The sequence below is a fragment of the Lontra canadensis genome, unplaced genomic scaffold (assembly GCF_010015895.1).
Source record: "Lontra canadensis isolate GAN:19392208 unplaced genomic scaffold, GSC_riverotter_1.0 scaffold148, whole genome shotgun sequence".
In the NCBI taxonomy this organism is placed as follows: Eukaryota; Metazoa; Chordata; class Mammalia; order Carnivora; family Mustelidae; genus Lontra; species Lontra canadensis.
In genome coordinates this window covers 2,898,170-2,920,115 of record NW_022631142.1, presented here as the reverse complement: position 1 = coordinate 2,920,115, position 21,946 = coordinate 2,898,170, and the positions used below count along the sequence as shown (strand labels likewise).

Sequence of the window (21,946 nt, the reverse complement as noted above, 5' to 3'; positions counted from 1 at the left end):
AAAATATCTGTATTTTTAGATGGAGTACGTAGAGTACGTAAGTATGTAGAGCTGAAATTGAAAGAAGTCTCGGAGGGCTGCCTGGGTGGCTCAGTGGGTTAAAGCCTCTGTCTTCAGCTCAGGTCATGATCTCAGGGTCCTGGGATCAAGCCCTGCATTGGGCTCTCTGCTCAGCAGGGAGCCTGCTTCCTCCTCTCTCTCTGCCTATTTGTGATCTCTGTCAAATAAATAAATAAAATCTTTAAAAAAAAAAAAAGAAAGAAAGAAAGAGTTCTGGGATTCTGCTTTAAAATACTTAAGCAACAGCACAAAAACACAAAAATAGGAAAGATGAAGTAAGTGGGACCAAATCTTAATAGTTACTGAATTTGGGTGAAAGGCATATGGGGGTGTGTTCTATTATTTTCTTTATTTTTATGTGTGTTTGAGATTGGCACAATAAAAATGGAAAAAGAGGCAAAGGATCTACAAAAGTACTTAGACAAAAACAATTACAGAGAAAAGCCAAAGAAATCAACTAAACACTTGGAATTAAAAACTTACAGAGAGGGGCACCTGGGTGGCTCAGTGGGTTAAAGCCTCTGCCTTCAGCTCAGGTCATGATCTCAGGGTCCTGGGATTGAGCCCCACATCGGGCTCTCTGCTCAGCGGGGAGCCTACTTCCCCCTCTCTCTCTGCCTGCCTCTCTGCCTACTTGTGATCTCTCTTTCTGTCAAATAAATAAAATCTTAAAAAAAAAAAACTTACAGAGAAATATTATATTGTTAAAAAAATCAATAGCTTCCTTACGTCTGTAATAGCTAGTATGAATACAGTGGGGAAAAATCCTGCTTACATAAGTAAAAGTGATAAAGCACTTAACAATATATTAACATGTATGTTAATGTTAATTAACATTGGAAAATGTTGCCTCCAGTTGACTCCCAACAGCCCTGACAGGCCTCTCTGCCTAAGTTTCGAACCCCCCCCTCCTTTTTAAAAGAATTTATTTATTTATTTGACAGAGAGATCACAAGTAGTCAGAGAGGCAGGCAGAGAGAGAGAGAGAGAGAGAGAGGAGGAAGCAGGCTCCCTGCCGAGCAGAGAGCCCGATGTGGGGCTTGATCCCAGGACCCTGAGATCATGACCTGAGCCAAAGGCAGAGGCTTAATGCACTGAGCCACCCAGGCGCCCAGTTTCGAACCCCTTAATGGCATCTCCCACATGCAGCCAGAGTGGCCTTTTTAAAACTTCATTATTTCCTGTTTAAGAGATATTTTTCCTAAAACATAAATTAGACCATTTCACTCCTCCACATAAATCTTTCAGTGCTGTACACAAACTTGTATCTTGTCACACAAGTTCCTTCACAACCTGTCCCCTCCCACCTACTTTCCAGTGAACATCCTATCCGCCTAGAATACCCTTGCTTCCCCCTTTATCTGGTTAGTTTCCATTATGCCTTTAAGACTCAGTTCAGGAGGGGTGCCTGGGTGGCTCAGTGGGTTAAAGCCTCTGCCTTCAGCTCAGGTCATGATCTCAAGGTCCTGGGATGGAGTCCCACATCAGGCTCTCTGCTTGGCAGGGAGCCTGCTTCCCCGCCCCTGTCTCTGCCTGCCTCTCTGCCTACTTGGGATCTCTGTCTGTCAAATAAATAAAATCTAAAAAAAAAAAAAAAAAAAAAAAAAAAAAAGACTCAGTTCAGGAGTCCCCTCCTCTAGCAAGTCCTCTGTAATACCCCCCATCTAGGGTCGGTACCTCTCCTCCTCTGTGCTTCCTTAGCACCTTGTGCTTCTGTTCCTCATAATAATTGTGGTAATTAGTTGTAATTAGATGATCAACTACCTCTCTAGCCCACCAAAGAGAGCCAGAAGGCAAGAGCTGTGACTTGTTCATCTTTGTCTCTCCAGCAGAAAATAGTACAGGAGGGAGGGGTTGGGAGAGTGAGTGTGAAGTAAATGTTGGTGGAATGAAAGACCCATATGAAGAATAACATCTTTTACTAAAATATAGGAGGAAATGCAATGAAGGGGGAAATGCACCATATTATAAGATAGAAAGGTTAGTACAAAGAGATACGAGTAAGACACAGTTCCTGGAATTTAACCTAAACTCACCTTGCCCAAGTGTGCACAGAAATGTGTACAAAAATACCCTTACAATACTGTATGTGATAGTGAAAAGCAAGAAACAATTAGAAATCCATCATTAAGGGTCCAATCTGTTAAATAAACTACAGTTCATTCGAACACGAATACCTTGCAGCCATAAAGGACTGGAAGAGCTCTACATGTAGTAACATGGAAAGATGATTACTTTATTCAGGTTCTCTGAAGAGCACGCACAGTATGAGCCAATATTTACTTTTAAAATTATATTTGTGTATACATATAAGCACACAGATTTGTTTATAGGCAGAGAAATAAGTCTAAAGAATTTATAACAAAATCATTAACCAGGGTCTCCTCTGAGCAGTAGGACTGCGCGCGTCTGCGCAGTTCAGCTCATCGCGCGGACAGGCTCAACCTATAAGCAATCCTAACAGCACGGGCTGTGCTGTAACAGAGGTACACTCAGATTTCTCCGAACGCAGATCCTTCACTTCCATGTGTTCCCCTTCTTGTCCTTTTCTCTCTCCAAGAAAGACACTGTTGATCCAGCTTTATATGTGAGAAATGAAGGTGCACAAGTCTCCCAAACCGAGAGTCCTTCTGCTGGTCAAATCCGATGGATCTTCTCCACCCTGATGTCACATGCTCCCCCTGTGGCCTCCAACGCTGCTGTCTGTCTTCTGAAATACTCTCTTCCACTGCTTTTTGAGACACCACCTGTGACTGTTCCTTCTCTCTCTTCTGCTGGCTACGTATGTCTTACCTAACCTTTAATTATTGGTGAACCCGAGCTGGGCCATTGTCCTTGGCCTCTTCTCTTCTTTCTCCACCTGCTCTCCCTGAGTAATCTTACCCACTCCTGTGGTCCAACTGCCATCCGCAAGCAGATGACTCCCAAATATGTATCTCTAGCCCAGAGGCTCTCACTGGGCACAAGACCTAAATGTCTAGTCTCTGGACACCTCCATCTGCTTCTTTCGCAAGTGCCTCAACTCGATACTTTTAAAAAATTTATTTAAATTCAGTTAATTAATTAACATATAGTATATTATTTGTTTTAGAGGTAGAGTTCAATGATTCATCAGTTGTATATAATTCCCAGTGCTCATTATATCACGTGCCTTCCTGAATGCCCATCACCCAGTTACCCCATCCCCTGATCGGAAGCAATCCTCAGTTTGTTTCCTATGATTAAGTAACTCAACATTTCTAAAACGGAGAATGGAACGCATTATTATCCCCCACAGTCCCTCTTCCTGTACTTCCTGTACTTGGCACCACCATTCACCCATCATTTCAGGCTCCTTAACATTTTTTATCTTTTCCTTTCCTCCTCACCCCCTCTTCTTCCTCACTGCTACCCTAATTCACGTCCTCACCACCTTTCTGCAGGTTTACTGCAGAGACATACTAACCAAACTCTGTCGCTAGTGTGGCCTTCTCCAACTCATCCTCATTACTCAAGTCAAAATAACTTTTGAGAAACACAATTTGAGGGGCACCTGGGTGACTCGGTCAGTTAAGCATCTGCCTCTTGGTTTTGGCTCAGGTCATGATCCCAGGGTCCTGAGACTGAGCTGGCATCAGTCTCTGCGCTCAGTGGGGAGACTGCCTAAAGATTATCTCCCTCTGCCTCTGCCGCAACACACACACACACACACACACACACACACACACGCACACATATACTCTTTCTCAAATAAAACATAAATTTTTAAAAACACAATTTGAGGGGCGCTTGGGAGACTCAGTCCATTAAGTGGCTGCCTTCAGCTCAGGTCATGATCCCAGGGTCCTGGGATCGAGTCCCATATCAGGCTCTCTGCTCAGCTGGGAGCCTGCTTCTCTCTCTCCCTCTGCCTGCTGCTCCCCCTGCTTATGCTCTCTCTGTTCCCCTCTCACTGTCAAATAAATAAATAAATCTTTAAAACAAAACAAAACACAATTTGATCTCATTACGCCCTTACCAAAAGCCCTTCAACGGCTCTCTCCACTGCCCTTAAATTAATTCCTAAGTATAACATTCAAGCTCTCAATGACCTGGAAGCTCTTTGGCCTTACCTTTCACCTTGTCACTCCGCTTCCTCCTTCCGGTCACCCCCAGCCCTTCTGCCCCTTGGCTTTCATGCAGTAAGTTCCAGTTGTGGAGAGCAACTTGCAGGTCCTTGTTTCAGGTCAGGCCTTCTGGCCTTCTTCCATTTCTATGCCTTAGCTCACACTGTTCCCTCTGCCTAGAATGTTTAAATGCCCACCTTCCCCTCTAAACTGTAAACATCTTGAGGGCAGAACACCATACCTTATTACTTCAAGTTATAGTCCCAGCTCCTGGCATGGGGCCTAGCAGAGCACAATCAATAAATGTTTGCTGAACTGAATCAAACAGTTAAATAAAAACCATTAACATCTGGCTTTCAGCTTGCTTATGTACTCACATTTGAATATGGATGCAATTGATTGGAAAAATCACACAACTGCAAACAAAATAATGGAACTATACTACAAAGAACTGAATCCAAAGGCACTGGGAAAATGAAAAGTTTCTAATTCTTACCCATTGTGAAGAATTCTTCCTGCTTACCATTCCAGATTGTATGTGAATTATCCCATTTAATTTTTATAAATAAACAACGAATTAAATACTAGTATTATATCACCGTTTACCAATGAGAAAATGAAGCTCGGCAAAGTAACCTGCTCAGGGTTTCACATCTACTAAGTGTTAAGCCAGGATCTGAACACACATGGCCTGACGACAGAGCCTGCACCCTAAACCCGGAATTCTCTGTACCTCTCTGTCATTAGGGACTGGCACATAGGGAGTGTTCAACGAAGCTCTGTTGACATACTGCTCTTCAACTTCTTGCTGTTCCCAAATCAGAAAAGAGCACAGGCCTTGAGAGCACAGAGCACTGGCTGAAGGGCAGAAGGCTTCACCTCTCAATCCAGGGCAATGGGGTCACCTCACTGATGCCCCACAGGGTCCCCGCCCAGACTGGTCAGGATGTGCTGCCAAACCAGTGAAGCCCTCCCAGAAAGGACAGTACCATAAGGGAGCATAGAAGGATGCAAGATTTGCCAGCAAGCAGGTGACAGCAGGAAAGGCCGTCGGTCTGGGGCAGGAAAAGAGAAGAGAGGGCATCTAGGAAACCCTTTTCTCAAGAAAAAACAAAACAAGACAAAATAATAAATTTTAGATCAGAGAGGGAATTTCATGGTAACAATAACAACAGTTATTGTGCTACTGTGCTAAATGCTGTACCTACTTCATCTCGTTTAAGCCTCAGAACAGGTAGGTGCTGTTATGATTCCCCATTTTGGAATCTTTACCTTGATAAAGAACCCAAGGACCTAGAAATTCAGTGGCTTGTGGGATATGGCAAGTAAGAAGTGGGACCAGTTTTCAAATGTAGGCAGTGTGGCTCTAGACCTCATGCTTTAACCCTATACTCATGCTCCTACCTCTTCCTGATCAAGATGAAAAAATGTGAGACTCTGTGACCTTTCCCCAAGGTCACAGGTTGGTCAGTGGCTACATCAAGGAAGTTAATGATCTGCAAAGTCATTATTTGCTCCATGAAGTTTATGTTTGAAAGCAGGCAGTGCTACTGGCTGGTCTCATGATCTAAGTCAAGTCCCCTAGGTTTAAGGGCAAGGGGTTTCTGCATCCCAGAACACTAGTAAGACAAATTCCCTGCAGGAAGCAGTCTTTTGCTCATTTGACAAATACGAAATACGAAGTATGTACCAGGCTTTGTGCTAGACACTGGGACAGAATGTTGAACAAGACAATCCTGTACCCAAGGAGCCCCAGGTAGTTCTTAGCATAGGAGGAGACACCTAAACAAAACAAAATACACAAAAGTGTTACTGGTAGGTCCAGGATCCTAAGACAGTATTGAAGAGGAACTCCAGGGAGGGTCAGAAGGACAGATAGTTGATTCAGCTGACAAAAGGGCCAGGGAACACCATGAAAAGAGGCAATTCTTGTCTTGAGTCTTGATAATGATTCAAGAAGAGAAGGAGCACAGTGAAGGAGAAAATGGAACCTGAACTAGCATGGTATAATTTAGGGACTGTGGGAAGCAAAGTAATGATCGTCAAGGATGTCCATGCCCCAATCCTCAGAACCTGTGAACATGTTACCTATGTGGAAAATTGAACTTTGACAAGATTAAGGTTAAGGACCCTGAGATGGGAAGATCAGCCTGAATTATCTAAGTGGGCCCAATCTAATCACACAGGTCTTTAAAAGTAGAAGAGACAGAAGGCTTGTGTCAGAGAGATAAGATGTAAGAATTCGACCTACCATTGCCAGCTCTGCAGATGAAGGAAGGGAACCATGAACCACGGAATGCAGGTGCTTCTAGAAACAGGAAAAGGCAAAGAAACCGATTCTTCCCTAAAGAATCCAGGAAGGAATGTATCCTTGCCAACACCTTGATTTTAGTCCAATGAGAACTGTCTTCTGACCTATGAAACTGTAAGATAATAAATCTGCATTTCAAGGTTTTAAACCACTAATTTTGTGGCAATTTGTCAGGGCAGTATTCAATAGAAAAGGAATACAAGAATCTATAAGAAGTTCAAGATTGCTGAAGGAATGACACAATCTATTGGACAACTTGAAAAGAACAGGCCATCTGAAAGGTCCTTGCCACAAACTTATTCTATAACCTTGAGCTAGTTAAATCACAAACCCATTCATTCACCCACTCACTAACTCATTTATTCATTCAACAAACATTTTTGGCTTCACACAGAAGACTGGGTTTCACCTAGGTCTTGAGGGGCAAGCAAGAATTTTCCATGGACAAAGGTGTACTTTTAGGTTTCAAGAGATGACATAACATGATATAAATACATCATAGCTTTGTCACTTATTATTTGGTTTTCTGACCAAGGGCAAATTACTTCAAACTCTCTAAGCCTCAGTTTTCCCATTTGTAAAATGGAGAAAATTGTAACATTCCCCTCATACAACTGTTATCTGGATCAAATGAGATCATAGACGGGAAAGTACTTTGTGGGTACAGGGTTTTTCGGTGTTGTTGACCAATCATAAATGAAAATAAGACATCTCTAAAATCAGATCAATAGGACAGACATATAATTTTCCCATAATAGTCACATGTGCAGTATTGGAAAAGGGGCCATGCTTGCTCCCCCCAGTTAAGAGGGCAAGGCCTGACCCCACCGCCTTACCAGACATTTACTCCATACCCCTTGCCCACTTATTTCCTCTATAACCAAGGTATCTAGTCACAGAACCCTTAATTCAGTGCCAGGTCCAAAGGCTTTTGCCCAGCCAGCCCCTGACTTTCCAGACCACTCGAGAAAAGTGAGGTCACACATTTCTTCTGCGTGTTAGGGTCTGCATGCCATTTTTCTGCCCTGCCTCTCTCCCTCTTCCTTTTTAATTACACTCCCTCTGTCTCTTCACTGGCTCCTCTTCTTCCTCCTACTTCCCCACCACAGACATTCTCTCAGGTTCCATCCTTTAGCCTTTTCTTTTACTTTTATTCAGAGAATTCAACCACTTAGGTGATTGTAAGCAAATGCTTCTGGGCAGATGACTTCCAAATACGTATTGTCCGTCTTAAATCTCTCATCTGATTTCAATCCACTGTTCCAGCTGCCTGTTGGACCTTTCTACCTAAAGAGTTTATGTCCCAGCAAAATCCTAGGCATGTTGACTAAAATGGGAATACCAAGAGAAAACTCCCATTTGGGGTACATAGGAAAAGGTACTAAATTCTGACTTAAGGAGGTATGTTTGAGCAGATGGCAGAACCCAGAGAAATGCCCTGATAAAATAAAGGCCCATATGGCTGGGGTCCAGGGCACGATGGCAGTCTGTCTGCTAACCAGGAAAGAACCCTGCCCCAAGAGACATGAGCTCTCATTACATTTCTGGTGCCAACCTCACTAAGTGGCCCTGGATAAGTCACTTCATCTCTCTGGGTCTGAGCTTCTTTGTTTATAAATTGAAGGAGCTAAATGGATCTGAAAGTGTTATGACATTGACTTTAGAGAATTCAGAAAAAGAAAACAAAAATGGTCAGATCTCAACAGTTAACAGGCAAATAATAAAAACAATTCACAAAAAAGGACAAAGTGCCAAAAAACACAGACAATTTATTCTGTGCAGCAAATGAAAACAAGATGCTATTTTTACCCATTAAATTAGTAAGATTTTAAGAAAGCAGCAGGAATATAAATCGGAACATTTCTAAAAGTCTTAAGTTTCAAAAATTAGTGAGGACAGGGGATACATACCCAAGAGTCACCTGAATTAAGTGACCTCAGTTAAACTGGAAAAGTGGACAAGCTCTCCGGTTAAGTTCTTTCTTTCAAGATTTTATTTCTTTATTTGAGAGAGAGAGAGACAGAACATGATCATCAGCACGAGCACCAAGCTGGCGGGGAGGAGGCAGAGGGAGAAGGAGAATCAGATTCCTGGCTAAGCAGGGAGCCCAATGAGGGGCTTGAATCCAGGACCCTGAGATCATGACCTGAGCCGAAGGCAGATGCTCAACTGACTGAGCTACCCAGAGGCCCTTCTCGTTAAGTACTTCTAAAGCAGTGGACTGAGGTCTAAGATTTTGGGAACAGCACCGTCTGTTAAGGGAAAGGGACGAGAACAAAGAAACAGAGAAAGGCAGGAAGTGGGATATATAAAGCTAGAGCGAGCCATGGAGAACATCTTTGTCCTTGTCATTTTCACTGATTTGATCAATATACCCCGAGCTGCTGCTATATGCCGCACTAACAGCTGAAACATGCTGGTGAATAAAAGAGCAATGTCCTGCGAACACAGAGCTGCTAGTTTTGAAATAACAAAGAAGCAGATAAATGAGTCATTATAAACTCAGATGAGGGATATGAAAGAAATAAACATATTAAAAAAAAGAAATTAACATATAAAAAAATAGACACAGAATTGGGAAGAAGTTCAGTGCCATTAACGTCAACAGAAAAGAGAGTAATCAATGGTCTCAAGTTCACAGTTCTGGGAAGATGAGAAATGAGACAAGACTACTGGATTTGGATAGAAAGAAATCCCTTGTGTCCTGCGAAGAAAGAACAGTGGTGTGGGAGAAGCCAGGACAGAAAGGGTTGTTTTTTTTTTTTTAGATTTTTCATTTATTTATTTGACAGAGAGAAATCAGAAGCAGGCAGAGAGGCAGGCAGGGAGAGAGGAGGAAGCAGGCTCCCCGCTGAGCAGAGAGTCCGATGCGGGGCTCGATCCCAGGACCCTGGGATCATGACCTGAGCCGAAGGCAAGAGGCTTTAACCCACTGAGCCACCCAGGTGCCCCTGACAGAAAGGGTTTTAATGAAGGAGTGAGGAGGGGCAGAAATGGGAGTTGTATCAATCATTTTTAAAGGAATGTGGCTATAAAAGAAAGAGCCGGAGGAGAGGACAACACAGAGAAAGGCATATTGGTGTCCTCATTCCCTCTCATCTCCACAGTCAGACCTTGCTAAGGCTGGTCCCTTCTCCCAGACAAGGTCCCTCTGTGAGCCTGTCACTCAGCAGGTTAGTGTCTCCTCTGTTCCAAAAATCAGAACTTTCTTCCATCTCACATTCCCTTTCTGATACTGCTGCCTCTCTCTTTTCTTTCAACACAAACCTTTTTTTTTTTTTTTTTTAAGATTTTATTTATGTATTTGACACAGAGATAGAGAGCACAGGCAGAGGGAAAGGGAGAATCAGGCTCTCTGCTGAGCAGTGAGTCTGATGCAGGGCTCCATCCCAGGACCCTGGGATCATGACCTGAGCCAAAGGCAGATACTTAACTGACTGAGCCACCCAGGTGCCCCTCAAAACAAAACTTCCTGAAAGAGTTGTCTACTATCAGTTTCATTTCCTTATCTCCTCCTCTCTCTTCAAGCTTCTGCTCCCAACCTTGCCTTTGAAACTGTCCTTACCAAAATCGTTAAAGACCCTACTTTGCAAAATCCAACATTCAATTTCTAGATCTCATTTATTTGGCCCTTTGACAACAATGGGCATGCTGATCTCGGCCACCACCCCTCCATCCCCAGCAAATACCCGACTCCTTCCCACTGTATGACAGCATGCCCTCCTTTTTCCTTTCTGTTTCTCTGGTTACACCTTCTCAATTTCCTTCTGTCTCTTCAATATTGGTATGCTGTAGGATTTGGGACTTGGCTCTTAGCTTTTCTTATATATTCTCCCTGGACAAGGTTACTTCTTTCTATTGCCTCAATGTCTGTCTATATGCTGATAATGACTCTCAAATAGATATATATGGTCTCTCCTTAGCTGCAGTCTTGTACATCCATCCAACGTCTTGTTGGACATTTCCTCTTGGCTGTCCCACAGTATGTCAAATACAGTAAGTCTAAAATTGAACTTTATTCCCCCCATCTCTATAGTAATAAGTGGTACTGCCATCCACCAATTTGCCCATATTAGAAATATGGGCCTCAACCTTCATTTCTTTATCTTCATTCCCAACATCCAATCAAAGGCTATGTCCTTTGGATTTTATTCCATTTATATCTCTTGATTCCAAGCACATGGCTCCATCCCCATGATGACTATCCCATCCAGGCCACTCTCATTTCTCACCTAGACATTTTAATTGCTTTTTAACTGGTTTTCCTCTAGGTCTGCTTCTCTCCAACACTCTTACCATGTGGTGGACAGATTTTTCTAAGATGCAAATCTGAATATGTCACTCCTCTACTCAAAACCCTTCAATAACAACCACTTATTATCCTTAAGATCTCGGGCTTTATGGTGGACTAAAGCTACTCACCACAATAGATTCTGGATAAAAGTCACCTCATTCCCTCCTCCAAGAAAGTAAGCAGAGGCTAAAGGAGTGGGGTTATCCTAAGGAATGATGTTAACAGCAATGCTGCTGAAACTCTTAACTTTGGGCCAGTGGTAAAGGGGGAGAGCTAACTGTGGGACTCTGATACTGGGCTGGGATCCTTGCAGGGTGTGCTAAATATTCCAGGTCAGAAGTGGTCTTTGACTACTGGCAGAAACAAACAAACAAAAAGAGTTAATTCTCTAGAGGGAAGCTCCAACCTAACCCCACAGAATTCCCATGGATTAAAAGGGGAAAAAAATGAGCTCACAATTAAAAATCAGCAAGCACTCGGAAAGGCAAGCACCACAGGAGTCAGATGAAACAAAGATTTAAATCCTCAAGGACTACAAATACTAAAATAGATGAAGAATACAGAAGAACCATACATTAATATTTAAAGAAACAAAAGGCATAGGGGTGCCTGGATGGCCAGAGGGTTAAGTGTCTGACTTTGGCTCAGGTCATGACCTCAGGGCCAGGGATCAAGACCCAAGTTGGGCTTCACGCTCAGCAGGGCGTCTGCTTGTGGATTCTCTCTCCTTCTCCCTCCCCTCCCCCGCTACTTACACATGCAGGCTCTCACTCTCTCTCAAATAAATAAATAAATCTTAAAAAAAAAATAAAGAAATAAAAGGCACAGTGAAAAGGATATACAAATGCTATTGAAAAGAGACAGATGGGGGGGGAACTTGTAAAAATGTAAAATGGCTTTGAAACAAAGAACTCCATGAATGGGCTAAACAGCAGATGAGAGTGAGCTGAAGAGGGAATTAATGACTCGGAAGATCTATATCTGAAGAAATTTCCTGGAATTCTGTGAGATAAGGAGATAGGATGACTGATAATTTAACTGTTGAATTCCCAAATGAAGGAATAGCAAAAATGAAGGAGGCATTTTTGATGAGATAATGGCTGTAAAATTTCTACAAATGAACATAAATCTGCAGATCTGGGAAGCAAAATACATAAGAAATACGTGCTATGGTAGCCAGTCTACTAATAACCTCCAACGATCCTTAGCTCTTGGTATTCATAACCTGTATGCGGTTGCCCCTGGGGCGAGATTTTACCTGGGTTGGTCTGTGTGACCAACAGAATATGACAGAAGTGAGAGCATGCCACTTCTAATATCAAGATTTCCATGAAAGACGCTGTGGCATCCATCTTGGTTGCTCTCTCTCAGAGGGCTTGCTCTGGGTAACGTCAGCTGCCATGTCATGAGCAGCCATAAGGAGAAGCCCACGTGATGAGGAAGTAAGGCCTCCCACCAGCATTCCTTTTTTTTTTTTTTTAAGATTTTATTTATTTACTTAATAGAGAGAGAGAGAGAGATTGTGAGAGAGGGAACACAAGCAAGGGGAGAGGGAGAGGGAGAAGCAGGCTTCCAGCTGAGCAGGAAGCCTGATGTGGGACTCGATCCCAGGATCCTGGGATCATGACCTGAGCCAAAGGCAGATGCTTAACGACTGAGCCACCCAGGCGCCCCCGGCATTCCTCTGAATGAGACATTTTGAGATGCTCAAGCCCTGGTGAAGCTTTCAGATGACCAGAGCCCCAGCCAACAGCCTGACAGTAACCTCTTAAAAGACCATGAATCAGAACCACCCAAATAAGCAGCTTCCAGATTCCCGACCCTCCGAAAAGCTATATGAGGTAACAAATACTTAAGCTGCTAAATTTGGGGGGACCTTTTACCCAGGGATGGGTAACTAATACACACACTAAAACCAAACAGACTTACAAAGAACCTTCTCCATCTGGTCCAGACTGTCTCCCATTTCACTTCTTGCCACACTCTTTCCAGCTTATTACATTTCAAACACACCAAGCTTTTAGTTTCCGGAATGCATCATGTTCTCCCCCACCTCCGGACCTCTGTACAGCTCACATGATGTTCCCCACTTCCTAACATGTTCTTCAACACCTTCTTCTCTACTTCCAACGTGTATACTCTGTTGGCTAGCTTCTACCCATCATCAGAACACTCATCACACTATGATAAAGTCTTATTAAACTGTCTGCCCTTCCATTAGACTGCAGGATTCAAAAAGGGGGACAATATCTGTCTCCTTCATTATTACGCCAACACAGTTCCTAGCACAAAGAAAGTAGTCGGTAAATATGTGTCCCTTATAGCCCACAGGATAGAGACAGGCAGGAGTCTAAAGGTAGAAGAATATAAACATTCTCAGGCAATGATCCAAATCAATTTTCAGCCTAGGAACTGAAATAACTACAGTGGAACTGAGAAACCCCTATATTCCATATAACCTCAGGTTTAGGGAGGATTTGGGGTAGGGTTAGGACCCAAAAGTTGGATACTTTCCAGCTCCTCCGAAGTTAAGCCCGTGTTATGGTTTCATTATGATCCTTGAATTGAAATCTATGAACATTAGATACGCCCATTCTTTTTTTTTTTTTTTTATTTGTTTGTTTGACAGAAAGAAGGAGAGAGCACAAGCAGGCAAAGCAGCAGAGGGAGAGGGAGAAGCAGGCTCCCCACTGAGCAGGGAGCCCGATGTGGGGCTCAATCCCAGGACCCCAGGATCATGACCTAAATCAAAAGCAGTCACTTAACCAAGTGAGCCATCCAGGCGCCCCAGACACACCCATTCTTAAAAGCACACTTACAACTGTATTCAAAGGACAAACGGAAATAATATTTTTAAAAGTAATCTCTATACCCAAAGTGGGGCTTGAACTCACAACCCTAAGGTTATGAGTCATATGCTCTACTGACTTAGCCAGCCAGGTCCCCCACAAACAGAAATATATATATATATTTTTAAATGATCACCTGTTCTGTATTTGTAGGACAATTCCAGCCTATTCCATCGATATTTAAGATCTGATCAGAAATGGTGTTTGTGGTGTCTGCCTAAATACACACACACACACACACACACACACACACACACATACACACGTCATGAAATATTAATCACGAGTACCCTCTACTGGTGGAGACACCTTATCAGCCCATATGAATGGTCTTATTGCCCTCTAGTGACCACAACCTATAAAGAGAAAATCTAGCAGCAGATGGGAGAGTCTCCTTGGCCATCATGATAGGGTTTTACGTTCTTTAAGCATCTAATTTTCTCAGGTTCTGGTTTATATTACAGGGGTGCAACTCTCAGGACTCTTGGGGGGCCCTCTGGGGGATTTCACAGAGCTCTTGCCAGCTGTTAGCGCCAGTCTGAAGCTGCTCTCTCTTTTCCTTCTCATGAACAAGAGGTCAAGGGGAGGCAGAGAAGGCAATGGCTGCACTAGCGAGGGCAAGAACAGCAGCTGTGAATGACTACCTTCGACTCCCTAGGGAGTTGGGAGCAGCTTGAGGAACACATGGTGGTCCTCCCTCGCATATTATTCACAGTTGTGTACTCTACTAAAATGGCAATTCAACCAAGTCCCCAACTTACCTTTTAAATATCTCAATGCTGTAATAAATGATGTAGTGGCAAATGTTGCTATCATTTTGTTTTTACAAACCACACTCTGCGAGTTATTTCAACTCAAGACAGAAAGCCGAGATTAAACATCAAGATTTAGCTGAAATGTCATCTCTTCTATGAAGCCTTTTCTGAATTCCCCAGATGTAAGTGACTGCTCTGTCCTTTGTGCCAGCATGTGCCTTGTACAGATCAGAAGGATAGCCAGGATATTATTTATACGTTTCTGTTCATAACCTACAATATTTTCTGCTCCTGATGTCTACGTGCTTGTTTCTCCCACCAAACCCTAAGTTCCTTGAGGTCATGTCTCAGACATCTCTGCACAACCAGCATCAAACACACTTAAAAAGTTATCCTTAGGGGTGCCTGGGTGGCTCAGTGGGTTAAGCCTCTGCCTTCGGCTCAGGTCATGATCTCAGGGTCCTGTGATCAAGCCCCATATCGGACTCTCTGCTCAGCAGGGAGCCTGCTACCCCGCCCCCTGCCTGCCTCTCTGCCTACTTGTGATCTCGCTCTCTGTCGAATAAATAAATTTAAAAAAAAGAAAAAGTTATCCTTAGATCACTGATGGTTACCAGTCCATGAGTTAAGTACAGAAACTGATGTAAGCATTTAGAAACTTTAATAGCAATTTAACCAAGTAATTCTGTATCTGCTGAATCTAATGAAAAAGAAAAAAAAAAGTAGGGCCTGTATTTTGTATATTTTCTTTTTCTGGCAATTTTTATTATATATTTTAAATATACTGGTCTGCAACCAATGGAGAATTTTTTAAACAATGGTCCTTCACCACAGATAGTTTGGGAAGTACTGATATGATAAATAACTTAATGTTTGAGGGAGGGAGGAAAGGAAGGAGACAAAATACAAGCACTTTTCATAAAATTCAAAAGGAACATACCTATCCTTGTTGATTTTAACACTTCCCTGGAGGGTATTTTCTTCTTTAATTCTCGTAAAGCTTCCACTAGATTCTCTCTGGTCTGATCAGGAAGCTCCAACGTAGTTTTCCATCTTTTTATGTCTTCTATAACCACAACTCTCTGGGAAAAAGAAAAGTCATTTGGAAAATGGAACATTTTCATTAGAAAAATATCTGCCTTCACCTGAGCTAATGGGGCTCCTATTGACATATGAATTATTGATTATGACCTGAACCAAAGCACAGTGTGTATGATGGCCCCAAATGATGGGTAATTGCTTAAAAGCAGGTCCCGCTTACTGCAAATCAGGAAGAGAGTTACATCTATTAGGAAAAGTGCAAGTTTTAATCTAACCATGTCAGACACCGCTGGGCACTTAGCAGAGAGAGGCAATAAGGATGAGAACAAAAGAAAAACGATACTAAGGTGAACCAACCCTATAGCTCACTTAAGTGTCTTAATTCACACGCAAGGATGGAGAGTGAGGAAGTCATAAAGGCATATTTATTTCAACAATAAAAAGCATGCCTCAACAGCTCCCCACTTCCTACATGATAAAATTCAAACTCTCTTATTTGAAAAAAAAAACAAAACTTAAAAACTTCAAACACATAAAAAGGTAGAGTAACAGTAATTGAAAAAAGTTAACATTTTGCCATTTTGCATAAAATAACAAAACATTCTAAAGTTTGTCTCCTTTTATCTTCTCCTGTTTCTAAAAGAAATCGCCACCTTAAAGTTGACATGCATCTTTGCACTAAGTGTAGAATAGAAACAATTAAGGAATCTGGGTGAAGGGGATGGGGTTGTGATCTTTGCAACTGTTCTGTAATTGTGAAATTATTTTGACTACAAATTTAAAGAAAAATTAAACTGGAAGACAAAAGAGTAAAGTTGCTTTTATAATTACAGAAAAAAAATTCTTATCTTGCATGGTTACTATGCTGGGGGAGGTGGGTCCAATTAGGGAAAGGAGGGGGGCACAGAGGGTTCTAGGATTCTGGTAACGTTCTGTTTCTTGGCTCTGGATACTGGTGACACAGATGTGCTCACTTTGTGAAAATCTGTCAAAATGTCCACTCATGATTTGTCCACTTTTCTATATGCAGACTCTAGTTCAATAAAAAGCAACTAAAAAAAAAATGTGTCAATTCTCTTCCCTGGCTAGGGTCTGCTTCCAGCCTAGCATAGGGAGATGTTGGACTCCTGGCCCCATCTTTGCTTCCCCTTCTCCCCTCATCTGCTTGTTTGCTTTGACCTCTGACCCTTCCAAGTTACAAGCTGGGAAAAGGAGCAGTAAGGGAAAGCCTTCACTTCTTTTGTGATACTCCCTCAGGTGTGCTCTCTAGACTCGGCAGCCATGTTAAGTGGACTGTTCGGACTGTTTTTCTCGTATGGGATGCCTCTGTGGTTCCCTGGAGACCTCCCATTGTTTTGAGACGGCACCTGCAGTTCTGGGAATGTTGGCCATGCCTCCTCGTTCAGCCAGCCGATGACACGTTCCCGGTTTTTGACAAACCACTTTACAGACTCTCTCTGTAGGGGTGTCACTGTCCTTCCAAGGATCCTTTTGAAGCTAACCCCTTTAGTTCTACTCCAGGCCAGCCAGCATTTTCTCTGTTGTACCCACATCTTTGCCCTGAAGAATTCTAAGGGTTAACAGCCTTCCCATACAGCCACTCCCTCTTTTTAGACTTTCCCAGGCATGGGTCTGGTCTCTGTGTGCACCAGCTCCAGGAACAGAGGTCCAGTTCTCCAAGGGAAAATACCACAGCCCTCCCACTTTATCCAAATGAACTCTCTCTCCTCTCCTGCTTTTTTTTTTCCTCCTTTCTTCCTTTAACTTCAACCTTCTTTATAGCCTAGAGTAGGCAATGCGTTCAGGATTCCAAAACTGGTCTTCATGTACTGCCTTCACAAGTTCTACAGTCTATAGTCTAGAATCTCGTTTGGGAACACACTCTCCTTTGTTCTCAGCCTTTAGGTGCTTTAGCCAAAAATGAGAAAAGTCCTTTGTTATGATTTGCTACAGTATAAAGCAGTATCATTAGTACTAAATGGTATGTAAAATAAATAAACAAAACAGGTAAGGGGTTATATTCCATAGGAAGAAGGTGTAAAGTATAAACATAACATTCTGCAAAAGGCTTTTTCACTCATTATATTTTCTCGATTCATTCATACTGATATACGTAAACCCAGCTGATCCATGTAATAGTAATGAATAATATTCCATTATTTTTATATACACATGTCTTAGAATTCTAAAATGTATTCCCCTAATGGTTATCTAGGGTCTCCCTACCCCATTTTTCCAGTTATAAACACTGCTCGGATGAACTCCCGCCTGTGACGTATTCAATACTGTCTTCCATCTCTTGACTTTCAACTTTTCTGGGTCATTACGCTTTAAATAGCCTATGGTGGCTTTATTTTGTACCCATCCGCCACCCAATCTGAGCATCTCTATCTTTTTAACAGGCAAGGGTAATCCATTTGCACTTATTATAGGCACAGATATAACTGGAAACACATTCTCTTTGCTTCTTTTTCTTTTCCTTTCTTATCTTTGCTTTTAAGTTTAGGTTTCTTTGATCTTGTTTTTCTTTACGGGTTGGAAATGATATATCCTATTGCTATCATTTTAGTGTTCACCCTTACAAGTTTTAAGATGTAAGCTCAGTGAAATCTATCAGTGTCCTCCTCATAAGCCTCTACTGTGGAAACCCCTATTAGAAATATAAACAACTTGTCTGTCCTTCGTGTACCTTTTCTTTCATATTTTTCTCCATTTCTCTGTGATGCATTCTAAGCGATTTCCTCACATCAAGCTTCCAATCCACCATTTCTTTCTGTAGCTCCAGCTAGTCTACTTTTAATCCATTCAACGTTGTTTCTGCATCAGCACATAATTTTTTCATCAGATGGTTTAACATTTCCCTCAAAAATCTGCCCACTTCCTTTTCATACTATCCTGTTCTTTTAATTTCTAGTCTTTTATCTCTGTGAAAATTCACATAGAGATCTCTTTGATATTATACTCTTATCGCCAATTCTTGGCATAGAAATGCTATTATTTATCTCTCTGCTCATCCTCCCTCCGGGAAATCCGTTTTCTTGGAGAGTTTATAATTTTGACCATGAGTTCATTTTTTTTTTTTTTAAATCTTCAAGTTTTTATCTTTTTTTTTTAAGAGTTTATTTATTTATTTGACAGACAGAGATCACAGGTAGACAGAGAGAGATGGGGGGCAAGCAAACTCCCCGCTAAGCAGAGAGCCTGACGTGGGGCTCAATCCCAGGACCCTGAGATCATGACCTGAGCCGAAGGCAGAGGCTTAACCCACAGCCACTCAGGCGCCCCACCATGAGTTCATCTTTAATGGAGACTGTTCTCTATGGGAATCTGGTGCCCCAGGTTGTGAGGTGTTTTAACAGGGAAATCTCACATTTGCCTTGGCCAAAGCCTCTGGATTTCTGTTTCTATACCAGTTTTTATGCTATTTTTTTTTTCAGTTTTGCCCAGAGTGTAAATTTAAAACTATGAATAGTCATAAGAGTGGGGTTCTAATTTATTGTAGTCAATTCTTTTCCCTTCCAAAACCCCTGAGCAGATCACAATCTCATGCTGTTTCCTTGGACTAGTGGATGGCATGTTTCTAGTTCATTTTTCACAACTTGGTAGACCTGTTTTAGCTCCCAGCTGCAGTTGGAAATTATTAGCCTGAGCCCTTATCTGCAGTTCCCATACTGGCCCTAAATCTCACACCCCAAGCATTATATCTGGCTTCATAAAACTGTTTAGCTTCTGCTCCCCTTTAAAGCTCAGGGTTTGAATTTCCTCTCTCTTCCTGGCATCTGAGGATTTCTCTTTCTTGCTTTCAAGCTCAGCTCTGTATTAGAGACCTTTTATCCAGCATTTCCACATGGTTGGAAAGAGGTTAGGGATTCCACATCAGACCATTCCAGTATAGGGAACTATAGAACCCACACTCTAGCATGGCATAAAAGGCCTTACCTGACTTGGCTCCTGACATCTTTTTCAGCCTCACATTTGGTCCAACTATAGCAAACTATTTGAAGCTGCCTAAATGAACTGCAGTATTTCACACCCTCTGCCTGGGATGCTCTTTTTTTGCCTCAACCATATGATAAACACCTGTTTATATTTGAAGACTCTTTTTAAACATCCCTTCTGAGGCCTTTCTTGACTTTCTCATACCAAACTTGACCACGCTCCCTTTTGGGTCCTCTGTAATGTGGACATACTTCTATTACCGTATCTGCCTTTTATGCACATACTTTTTAAAGGCTGTCTTCCCCTCTGACTAGGAGCCATTTGAGGGTTGGTACAATTTATCTGTCTCGCTAGCCCCAATGCACAGTAGGTGTAATTGAAGAAAGCCATCTCTACCCATAAGGACTGAAGTCCAGTATAGTTTTCAGATCTGAAATTTTAGGTCAGAAATAGAAAAATCTACAGTCAATTCCAGAACAGAAGAATTCCATATATATCTGAGAATCTTTCCTTATTTCTGTCCAAATATGGGCCCCAAAATAGGTATTTCAAGTTGTTCTCTGAATTAGTTAGAGGGACAAGGGAAGCGGACACAGGGTATCAAAGGGGAAGCTACATGAGTAGTGGGAAGCTCATCACCAGAAAGAGTATGTGCTGTCTCCTATACCATCAGGTCTTACAGTTGTGGCTGGCTGAAACATCAATTTTTGACAAGATGGAAACCATCCCACCAGAGGGGGCAGGGGACAATCTACTGGCTGATCAATCCTACAAAAGGAGCAAAGGTTTACAGAGCACTCTAAAGTATTAAATCTAAAAGAATTAGCATATCCTAGAATCTTTTAATTAAAGAAAAAAAAAAATCTCCAGGGCGCCTGGATGGCTCAGTGGGTTAAGCCTCTGCCTTCAGCTCAGGTCACGGTCTCGGGGTCCTGGGATCGAGCCCTGCATCGGGCTCTCTGCTCAGCAGGGAGCCTGCTTCCCTTCCTCTCTCTCTCTGCCTGCTTCTCTGCCTACTTGGGATCTCTGTCTGTCAAATAAATAAATAAAATCTTTAAAAATTAAAAAAAAAATCTCCTATTACAACTAAGAGAACAAATCACTTTCCCTTAAGGGAGTAAGAAGAGATTAACCAAATTAACCTTTACAATTCTAATGTATACTACACGAGCTCTACTGGGTCTCACTTTTATTCCATGTGATTCCATGGCTACTGCAAAATTACTTCTAACAAACTGATAACAGAAGTCCAATGTTCCTAATATTCCAAGATTTTTATACCTCCTCTGCTGGACATTCAGATGCCTCCACTTTCTTAGTTCACCCTATAGGGGGCAGATAGCGAAACCAGACTGTCTAGTTCAAATCCCAGCTCTGCCACTTACAGCTACATGACCTTGGGCAAGCTACTTGATCTCTCTGTGCCTTAGATTCTTCAACTCTAAAATAGGAATGATAAAAGCATCCATTTCACAGAGGTGTTATCAGAATTTAAAGAGTTAATATATGTGAAGCACTTAGCACAATTCCTGGCCCATAGACATGGGCTCAATAAACACCGGCAGTAATCACTACTATCGCTCCCATCATCACCAGTCCCAGCTCTAGTTTTCCTACACAAGCCTCTCCTTTTCCACACATGAAAAGAGGAAATTATTGGTCAGTTTTACTGCATGCCAGGCCAATACTTAGCCCTTTAGATAAGCATTTATCTATTTAGGTCTCATGATAACCCTGCAGGTTAGATATATTTCTGATGTTATATATATGTATAACTTATGTGTATATACATATATATGTACAACTTTCTGATATTACTGACGAGGAAATTGAGGCTTGAACATTCAGCAGATCCTTGGCATTTAAGTATGATGCTGGTGTGTGGGAATAAGTTACTCAGTAGAGTAGACCTAACTCTCTAGAACTCACATTTAACTCAACTTATTTTTAACTCGTCATTGTGTACACATCAAGTAAGCACGTTTGCGTGCACACAGCAAAGAAAAGCCAGAACTGCTTATTGAGCAGTTCTGTGTTACTACTTCCCTCCACCTAGCCAAATCTTTTCAACCCTTTAAGGTGCTCTGAGCACTTAAACAGACACTGAGCTCTTTCCTCTGAACTCTTAACCCTTACTGCCTAAACAATAATTTTGTAATGGACCACATATGATTTTCTACCATTACTTACTAATTTCTTATAATATGATCTCCCAATAGGAAGTCCCACGAGGGCTCATACTTTCATCTTAAATTTCTTTTATGTTCCCTGGAGTATCCAACTGACTGCTGGGCATAAAGTTGTTTTGCAGTAATATCTGTTAAACAGTTTACTACCCAGACCCCGCAAGGGCATCCCCAGATAAGAATGATTATTGTTTATTCAATAAATTTTTACCTACAATGTAGCAGGCACTGCATTAGGCCTTGGAGCAGAATCGGAACCTAATATGACACTCGGTCATCAGGAGTTTATAGTAGACTGCGGAAAAGTACAGTTAATCTGATAATTAAAATACAGTGAGGTAAGTGCTATGAGAGATATCTGAACCAAGTACTAAGACAGTATTGAAGAGGGAAGGATTAATTCCCCCCAAAGGACCCAGAAAGCAT

General features: G+C 42.0%; 1 protein-coding gene across 2 annotated transcripts in view; it reads right to left on the bottom strand.

The window, feature by feature from the left end:
* TCEANC2 (transcription elongation factor A N-terminal and central domain containing 2) overlaps window positions 1–21,946 on the bottom strand; it is a 36,307-nt gene that overhangs the window by 9,416 nt on the left and 4,945 nt on the right. For both annotated transcript variants that reach the window (XM_032844114.1, XM_032844113.1), the window contains exon 3: window positions 15,295–15,436. In XM_032844114.1, coding sequence (XP_032700005.1) covers window positions 15,295–15,436 — 142 coding nt within the window. The remainder of the gene's footprint in view (window positions 1–15,294; window positions 15,437–21,946) is intronic.